Source organism: Myodes glareolus, chromosome 4 (genome assembly GCF_982192425.1).
Source record: "Myodes glareolus chromosome 4, mMyoGla1.1, whole genome shotgun sequence".
Lineage (NCBI taxonomy): Eukaryota > Metazoa > Chordata > Mammalia > Rodentia > Cricetidae > Myodes > Myodes glareolus.
Window position 1 is genome coordinate 66973407 of NC_142029.1, and position 10261 is coordinate 66983667.

General features: G+C 35.7%; 1 protein-coding gene across 1 annotated transcript; it reads left to right on the forward strand.

Annotated features, from left to right (window-relative positions):
• Positions 1–8914: 8914 nt before the first annotated feature.
• On the forward strand, positions 8915–9862 carry LOC125388847 (olfactory receptor 8B8-like). Its single transcript, XM_048417187.3, has one exon. It carries the CDS (start codon positions 8915–8917, stop codon positions 9860–9862), a length of 948 nt encoding a protein of 315 aa, XP_048273144.2.
• The last annotated feature ends 399 nt before the right edge of the window (positions 9863–10261 follow it).

Below are 10261 nucleotides of genomic sequence, written 5' to 3' on the forward strand. Positions count from 1 at the left end.
TTTTAGTGGAAAGGCTTTGAGTTTCTCTCCATTTAATTTGATGTTAGCTGTCGGCTTGCTGTATATTGCTTTTATTATATTTAGGTATGATCCTTGTATCCCCAGTCTCTCCAACACCTTTATCATAAATGGGTGTTGAATTTTGTCAAATGCTTTTTCAGCATCCAATGAAATGATCATATGGTTTTTTTTCTTTCAGTTTATTTATATGATGGATTACATTGATAGATTTGCGTATGTTGAACCAGCCCTGCATCTCTGGGATGAAGCCTACTTGATCATAATGGATAATTTTTCTAATGTGTTCCTGGATTCGGTTTGCCAGGATTTTATTGAGAATTTTCGCGTCAATGTTCATGAGTGAGATTGGCCTGTAATTCTCTTTCTTGGTTGTGTCTTTATGTGGTTTTGGTATTAAGGTAACTGTAGCTTCATAAAAGGAGTTTGGCAATGACTCTTCTGTTTCTATATTATGGAATACATTAAGGAGTATAGGAATTAGCTCTTCCTGGAAGTTCTGGTAGAATTCTGCATTGAAACCATCTGGTCCTGGGCTTTTTTTGGCAGGGAGATGTCTGATAACAGCTTCTAATTCTTCACGACTAACAGGTCTATTTAGATTGTTCACCTGTTCTTGGTTCAACTTTGGTATCTGGTACTTATCTAAAAAAATGTCCATTTCTTTTACATTTTCCAACTTTGTGGCATATAAACTTTCGTAGTAAGATCTAATGATTCTCTGAATTTCCTCTGTGTCTGTGGTTATATCCCCCTTTTCATTTCTGATCCTATTAATTTGCATGTGCTCTCTCTGCCGTTTGATTAGTTTGGATAGGGGTTTGTCAATCTTGTTGATTTTCTCCAAGAACCAGCTTTTTGATTCATTGATTCTTTGGATTGTTTTCTCTATTTCTATTTTGTTGATTTCAGCACTCAGTTTGATTATTTCCAGTCTTCTACTCCTCCTGGGTGAATCAGCTTCTTTTTTTTCTAGAGCTTTCAAGTGTGCTGTTAGGTCTCCAATGTGTGCTTTCTCCGTTTTCTTTAATTGGGCACCTATTGCTATGAACTTTCCTCTTAGCACTGCTTTCATAGTGTCCCATAGGTTTGAGTATGTTGTTTCTTTGTTTTCATTAAATTCAAGGAAGACTTTAATTTCTTTCTTAATTTCGTCCTTGACCCAGGGGTGATTTAGTAGTTGACTGTTCAACTTCCATGAGTTTGTTGACTTCCTGGGGGTAGCATTGTTGTTGAATTCTAATTTTAATCCATGGTGATCTGACAAGACACAGGTGGTTACTAATATTTTTTTGTATCTGTGGGAGTTTGCTTTGTTACCGAGTATGTGGTCAATTTTCGAGAAGGTTCCATGAGCTGCAGAGAAGAAGGTATATTCTTTCCTTTTTGGGTAGAATGTTCTATAGATATCTGTTAAGTCCATTTGCTTCATTACCTCTAGCAATTCTCTTATTTCTCTATTGAGTTTCTGTTTGATTGATCTGTCCATTGGTGAGAGAGGTGTGTTGAAGTCTCCTACTATTAGTGTGTGTGGTTTGATGACTGCCTTGAGTTCTAAAAGTTTTTCTTTTACATAAGTGGGTGCTTTTATATTAGGGGCGTAGATATTCAGGATTGAGACGTTCTCCTGATTAATTGTTCCAGTTAAGAGTATGAAATGTCCATCACCATCTCTTCTGACTGATTTTAGTTTGAAGTCAATTTTGTTAGATATTAGAATGGCCACACCCGCTTGTTTCTTAGGTCCGTTTGCTTGGAAAACCTTTTCCCAACCCTTTACTCTGAGTAGATGTCTATCTCTGTGGTTGAGGTGTGTTTCTTGTAAACAGCAGAATGTTGGATCCTGTTTTCTTATCCAGTCTCTAAGTCTGTGCCTTTTGATAGGTGAGTTGAGTCCATTAATATTAAGAGATATTAATGACCAGAGGTTGTTGATTCCGTTTATTATTTGTGTGTGTGTGTGTGTAGTAGAGTTTGTGTGTTTCTCTTCTTTGAGTTGTGGTTGTGAAGGGTCGCTAGATGTCTGAGTTATTGTAGGCAGTGATGGCAATGTTGGATTCCTTGGGTTGTGATTTTCCTTCTATTACTTTCTGTAGGGATGGATTTGTGGCTACGAATTGTTTAAATTTATTTTTATCCTGGAATATTTTGTTTTCTCCGTTGATAGTGAACAATAGCTTGGCTGGGTATAGTAGTCTGGGTTTGCATCCATGGTCTCTTAGTTTCTGCAGTATCTCTATCCAGGATCTTCTGGCTTTCATGGTTTCCATAGAGAAGTCTGGTGTAAGCCTGATAGGTTTACCTTTATAAGTCACTTGACCTTTTTCCTTTGCAGCTCTTAATATTCTTTCTTTAATCTGGATGTTTTGTGTTTTGATTATTATATGGCGAGGGGACGTTCTTTTTTGATCCAGTCGATTCGGCGTTCTGTATGCTTCTTGAACCTTCATAGGATTATCGTTCTTTAGATTGGGAAAGTTTTCTTCTATAATTTTGTTAAATATATTTTCTGGGCCTTTCATCTGCAGTTCTTCTCCTTCTTCAATCCCTATTATTCTTAGATTTGGTTTTTTTATTGTGTCCCAGATTTCCTGAATGTTTTGTGAAGAGAATTTGTTGAATTTGCTGTTTTCTTTGACCAGAGCATTTATTTTCTCTATGGTATCTTCAGAATTTGAGATTCGTTCTTCTATCTCTTGTATTCTATTGGTTATGCTTGATTCTGTAGTCTCCGCTCGTTTACCTAGGTTTTCCATATCCAGCAGGTTCTCGTTTTGTGTTTTCTTCATTGCCTCCATTTCAGTTTTCAATTCCTGGACTGTTTCCTTTACTTGTTTGATTGTTTTTTCTTGGTTTCTCAGGGTCTCATTCACGGATTTACTTATTTCTTCAAACTTTTTGTTATATTTCTCATCCATTTCTATACTCATTTCTTCAAACTTTTTGTTATACTTCTCGACCAGTTCCTTAAGGGAATTATTCATATCCTGTTTAAGGGACTCTATTGCTTTCATAATGGCACTCTTTTCCACTTCATCTGGGTTAGAGTGTTCTAATCCTTCTGTTGTAGGGTCATTGGGATCTGGTGTTTTCATGTTGTTTTTCAGATTTTTGGAGGAGGTCTTGCCTTGGCGTCTGCCCGTCTCTTCGTTCATATGCTTTCTATTGGAACTTCTGATAGTGGGTCAGGTTCCCTTGTTGGGCAGGGAGTTCACTGATAGAATGCCTACCTTTCCTCAGGCAGGCTATTGAAGCACATGCACTCCCTCTTTCCCGGATGCACCTACAGAGCAGGCCCAGTGTGCAAGGCAGCTGAGCTGGGGAGATTTTATGGCCCCAGTGGGAGGGCAGAAATATAGAAATTTGTACCTGGATGGAAGATGGGATGGCAGGCGGGAGAGTTTAGCAGGATGGAACCAGCACTGCAGGTTTACCTGGGAGTCTATGGGGTCGGGGAAAGTCCTGGGTCCTCCTCGCCAGGCCCCTGCCGCGGGTCGGAATCACACTCACCCCTCTGATGGCCCTCTGGATGGAAGCTGGGATGGCTGGCGGAGGCGCTAGCAGGCTGGAGCCAGCAGAGCAGGCTGACCTGGGAGTCTATGGGGTCGGGGAAGGTCCTAGCTCCCCCTCGCCGGGCCCCTGCCGAGGCCCGAAGCACACTTACCCCTCTGAAGGCCCTCTGGATGGAAGCTGGGATGGCTGGCGGAGGCGCTATCAGGGTGGAGCCAGCAGAGCAGGCTGACCTGTTTGTGTATTTGTATTTTCAAAAAGCATTTGCTCAAGTCTCAAATTTTATAATTGTTTACTAGTCTTACCCTTTTAAAACAAAAAGTTGTTTTCAATATTCTTCTGTTTTTGAAATTACAATATAATCACATGCCATATCTGTTCCCATGTCTCTTTCCTCTCTCTTAGCCCTTCCACATATACCCTTCCTTAATCTCTTTCTAATAATGTTCTTTCTTGTCATCAATTGTTGTTACATGTATATTCCTAATTGCAACCTTTTATTTCTATATAATATTACTTGTAAGTATTTTTCAGTGTTTCTGCTCTCACATTATTTAGTTGCTTATAGTTCTTTGTGCACATTTCAGGTATTGTATCTTTCATCTTGTCTACTTTAGCTTGCCTATCATTGTAAAGCAAAGGTTGTATTCATTTGAATATTGTATAATTGATTAGAAAATACATATAAAAAAGATAATTTTACTGATGTTGTCACAACTATGAGTTACACTGGAAGACAAGGAATATACTTTGGTTAAGTAATAGGAAATTGATTATTCTCCTTTAGTGTGAAATAATGACATTTTAAATCTGTTACACAAATTGTGACTCCTATAAAAAGGCAGCAAAGGAAGCTTTCTTGTAAAACCCTAAATTAATTGATCACTTCCACAAGTAAGCTGCCACTTCTCAGAGCCAGTGTTAATGCAATGGTCATTAGGATGTAAAATATGCAGGAAAGCTGATGAAGTTAGAATAGATATTGTAGAGTCTTCAATATTCTTTTTAGTTTTGTCAACCCTTAATCTTAGAGAAACTCATATTTATGGGAATTCTAATGCTATGCTCTAGGCAGAACATGAACACACACTGACTTCAAATCCTATTTTGATTTAATAGGTACATACACAATTAAATGTGCTATGGCACTGCTTATTAACTCTATAAGTACATTCAAGTACAGGGAGCTTCTTACTGTATGAGTTGCTGGGATCTGAAGGAAGAATTTATTGATTATGACATGAAGACATATATCCTGGTTTCTTCACACATTTATCATTTAAAAATTTAAAATGACTTCTATGTAAAACATGGTTAAAAACTTAAACAATTTTAGCGTTTTATAGTATTCAAGTGCTAAAGAAATTTTAATTATATCTTCCTAACACCAATATAGACTCACAAAGACAAAGATATTCACATTAATTTTATAATGTGGTATAATTAAGTTATGCTCAACACAAGATAAATAAATTCCTAAAGGAGAAAATAAAAGTGATAAAGTCCACAGATGGATAAAGAATGCTGGATGTAGAAGAAATAGTTTTCTTCAGAGGAGGGGACTCAAATTAGTTATCCACTATCAAATAGTCTGCCCTGAAAATATACATATAAAGTAATATTGTACATTCTGTCTAGGATATGCTTAGGAATATACATTCATAGACATACATATTTACATAATATCAGTGAAAAAAGAGACCATGAAATAGAAAATGAATAAGGAAGGGCATATTGGAAGATTTTATATTTTTTTATATTCTTGTCTTATTGTCCTCCTCATGTTAACCTTATATCTGAACAACAACCTGTTATTCCAGTCCAGTAGCATAATTGGGTTCTGTCTCCATCATCTGGGAATATCACTGCTAACTAAGCAGAAAACCAGTTGAAAGAAATAGTTCATGAGCAAGAAAAACTGGCCTGGAAATCACCCTCAGGCCTTAGTTTCCTGAGTGCTGGAATTAGGAGAAATTTTCCTGGCTTGAAAGAAATTTTCATATGTTTTACTCAATATACTGAACATTAACATGATGTGGATGTCCATATGTAAACCATTTGCAATATCTATATAATAGCATAATGTTTTTGTCAGGAGCGTGACTCACAAGCTATTGCCGGCCATAACACAATTACGGCTTATAGCAATTGATAATTCTGATGTCAACTCACCAGAGAAATTATTATCAGGTGGAGGAACCCTGCCCAGAAAGGCAAGCAGGGTGCCACTGACTCCAAAATCTGTTACTTTCATCAGGAATTCAATTAGTGCAATAACAGCGATGATATTTCCCTGTTATTATGCATTTTCAAGTAATGTGTACATGTAATTTTATGATTGCATCTCAATCTTATGGCCACATATATCCATGGATGGTCAGAAAGAAGGCTTTTCATTTAACTCTATAAAACTGACAAATAGAGAATATATTACACTATACTCAACAACTAGATCTATAGTCCCATGAGGACTGTAGACACTTAAAAACCTGCTTTACTGCTTTTACTAACTTCACTCAACTAGTTCATTTTCACCTGAGAATAATTTCAACTAGACTAAAGGCATTTGTAGAAAAGAAAACTTTACAGCTATACAGAAGTTCACAGTCATAGGTGTCTACTAGGGTTATATCCTTGGAACCCTGTGTTGCAATGAGCCAGGGAACTGATGACTAGACGTGTATATAAACTGGAAACTTTGAAGAACAGCAGAAAAATAAAGACAGAACAATAAAGAAACTGATGTGGAAAAGAAAGTACATAGTGCAGAATTCAATTCACACTCAGATTTTTCTTAGGACCTGTTTTGGCCATAGCACTTCCTCTGAAGCCTGACGGAGCAATGAGTCTGGCACTCAATACCCCTCATTATGTAGTGACTTGAACAACAAGCTTTGTGGATAACAAATATATAGATGTAAAACATAGGATGACATTTTTCCAGATATATTTCTTCTACAATTTTATAGATGTTGCAAGTGTGTTTCAAAATGAGTCTTACTTGAATATTACCAGTGCAACATCCATCTCTGGTGTTTAATATTTATAAACAATTCCAACATGAAGCTGCTTTGTACACATTTTATACATTCCCTCCTAAGCCGGTAATCTCTGGTATGTTGACAAACCTATTTTCGTTTGCATTTTAAAAGTGTTCTCTGTAGGATATTATCAAATAGTAATGAATTAACATGCACAGAGCCCTGCCAGCTATGGTGGTGCTCTCTGGTAGGACTTCCTGAAAACATTGGAGGTAAGAAGTATGACGAGTTTGAGGCCAGCCTGGGTTGCACAGAGCATTTTCAAAGGTCTAAGAGCACATATACTCAGAGGTGATATTTTACTATTTTCCATAGGCAGCACATTTGTTGATCTCTTTTTCCTTTATTTTCCTAAATCACTACAACATTGCAATGAAAGATGGTCTACATTGACAATTTCTATTTTATGAAACAAAACCCAAAGCACAGAGATATTAAAAAAAGCCACTCAAAACTATCACAGTAAGGAAGTATAGGAGAGATAAATAATATAAAGATTTTAAGTTTTTAGTCCTCATTCTGCACTACAACAGGTGTAGAAATTGCTGAGCCAATCACTAACGTGTTGTGTTTAAGGATAGTAAGAGGGACATTCAAGCAGGAATTTATAGAAAGTGTAAAAACTGATTTTGAAGACTGAGAAATTAGTTTGGTGATAGATTACTTGCCTAGTGCATATGATGTGCTTAGATAACTTCTAGAGGATTATTTTTTAAAATTGATTTGAGGGAAATATTCTAAGAGACAATGCCTATACTGTGCTACTATATTCATTTATGTATTTTTCATCAAACAGTTAGTGGTTTGTCATTGCATCATCAGTAGATTGTGAACAATGAGAGAAAAAACAAAAACAATAGCTGTCCCTGATGAGACGGACGTGATTAGACGATGAGAGTTCAGAATTGGCTCAGGTACAGAAAATGTACAATCTCCATAGAGAAATGTGTGCGTGACTCAAATCTCTAAGATCTGAATTTCCCATCACAGTGTAATATGAAAGTGATACCAGCTCATTCTCTCTTTATATCTGCTGTCTGTTCCGGGAAGTTATTGAGTAAGCTTCTACTTTGCATATGGTCAAGTGTATTATGTTACTAAACTCATCTGAAGTGTCTGTTTTCTCAGTAGTTCTTATGATAATAGATAATATTTTCCCTTTCCACTGATACTTTAGTGGACTAAAGATTACTATTGAAAACTATGAAAACAAGTTTGGAGAATTGGAGCATTTGCTGTGACACAACTCCTAGAACAGAAGAGAATGAATGCACAGAGCCTGAAATTCTACATCAAGAAACTAAGCAGTAAATAATTTGGCAAGGTCTAGATCAGCTTTAAAACAGCCATATTACTTTCTTGATCTTTAAAGAATCTTGATATTTATGTATATGTAATTGTATATATATATATATATATAATTCCATTATACATAAGTGTGTGTATAATTTCTTATTTTCAAATTATTGTGAAATAACTTTTCAATGAAGTTAATTTCTTCATGCCTCCTTTGATATTGGGAACTTTTTATGCATGCATATGTAATGAGAACACTATTTTATGTTGTATCTTAAGAAATTTGGATATAGAATGTGACATAGTTAATTTTCATTAACACCATCAAAGTCTTAAAATTATCATTTTAAATAATTGAATTTTTATTTAATTTTGACGCAAATCATTTTATTTTCACCACCTACATTTCAGCAGCCAGGTTTATACTCTCTTGTGTGATTTTAACTGAGATTGCAAATAAATTTCATTTAATGTAATATGTCAAAAATATGTGCTTTTTTATAAAGTGAATTCTCACTGATACAGTTCAAGGATTAGAGTTGTTCCATTTCCTTATCATTTTCTAAAATCCTACAACTCAAGGGAAATTTCTAGATAGATGTCCTAGACAAGCAAACAGAGTCTTTTTCACAGTCAGTAGACCTGTTTTGTGATGCTTAAATTAGCAAGTTCACTTTGTGTGTGCAGTTATTACATAAAATCTCATAGGACTGGAGCAGAATTCTCACTATTCCTACATTCTGGTTCTTTTGGTTTATATTTGAAATAGAGTTCATGATTCTAACTCACCAGAGCTCAGTCAGGATGAATTGTAAAAACAGATTACTAGAGCTTCTGTTTGTATGAAACAAAAATATTTGTTGAGATGAAAAAAAAATATTGGGTTGAAATAAGGGCAGTGCTGTTACGGGACATCGTATTTCTCTTTTTACCCTTGATTTCTATTGCAATCACCATAGGAAATGAGAGCCCTGTTCACAGTTTTGTAAAACAATCATGGTAAGTATTGCATGATTCTCTAACATCACCATTTTTTTTTGTTTCACAGGATGTCTTATAATGGAATGGCTGTGGCAAATGACTCTGTGGTAAATGAATTCATTCTCTTGGGGTTAACAGGCCAGTCTAACCTCCAAATACCCCTGTTCCTACTCTTTCTAGGAATGTACATAATAACGGCATTGGGGAACTTGACTCTAATAATTCTCATTGTGCTGAATTCTCACCTTCACACCCCTATGTATTTTTTTCTTTTTAACTTATCCTTTGTAGACTTTTGTTACTCTTCTGTAATCACACCAAAAATGTTAATGAGCTTCATACTAAAGAAAAATTTTATCTCCTATGTAGGATGTATGACCCAGTTCTACTTATTTTGTTTCTGTGTCATTTCTGAGTGTTATGTTCTAACATCAATGGCCTATGATCGTTATGTGGCCATCTGTAATCCATTGTTGTATAATATTGCCATGTCTCCCAAGGTGTGTTCCTATCTTATGCTTGTTTCATACTTTATGGGGTTTTCTGGTGCCACGATCCACACTGGTTGTGTCCTCAGGCTGACCTTCTGTGATGGGAACATCATCAACCATTATTTCTGTGATGTCCTCCCTTTGCTGCAGCTCTCCTGCACTAGCACCTATGTTAACAAGATAGAGATATTTATTGTAGCAGGAAAAGACATCATTGTACCCACTGTCATCATCTTTATCTCCTATGGCTTGATCCTTTCCAGCATATTCCAAATGAAGTCCAATGAGGGCAGGTCAAAAGCCTTCAGCACTTGCAGTTCCCACATAATTGCTGTCTCTCTGTTCTTTGGATCTGGAGCATTTATGTATCTCAAGCCCAACTCAGCTGGACCAACAAATAATGGAAAAACATCTTCAATTATTTATACCACTGTAATTCCCATGATGAATCCATTAATCTATAGCTTGAGGAACAAAGATGTTAAAGCTGCATTAAAAAACACTCTGAGCAAGAAAGTGTTTTAATCAGAATTAATATTTGTTTATATTTATAACAGAGAGATTCTGTGTTTTATTGTTATGATCTTTCAAATCATATTTTTTAACATGGAAAATGGAAATTGGAGGACTCCAATTTTCAGTTTGTTCTTTATTGAAGCTTTTTGTTGTTTCCTTATTTTTGTAGAATATCTTCTTTAGCTCTTTTTCTTCTTTTAATATTATGGCAGAGTTTATTTTACTTTTTCATTTTCACTATAGACCTTATGCTTTAAATAGTGAATGATTCTTGTTATTTTTTTTTTTAAAGAACACAAGGTCGCCTGAATTCATTTGAGTATGCAGGTATTATTTGCACTCAATATAAAATATGAGCATAATATCATGTCTTCTATCCTACATTTTAATATCCCAATGTTTAATAGA

Coding starts and splice junctions, on each gene's coding strand:
- LOC125388847 (XM_048417187.3), top strand. CDS start 8,915: ATGTCTTATAATGGAATGGCTGTGGCAAATGACTCTGTGGTAAATGAA.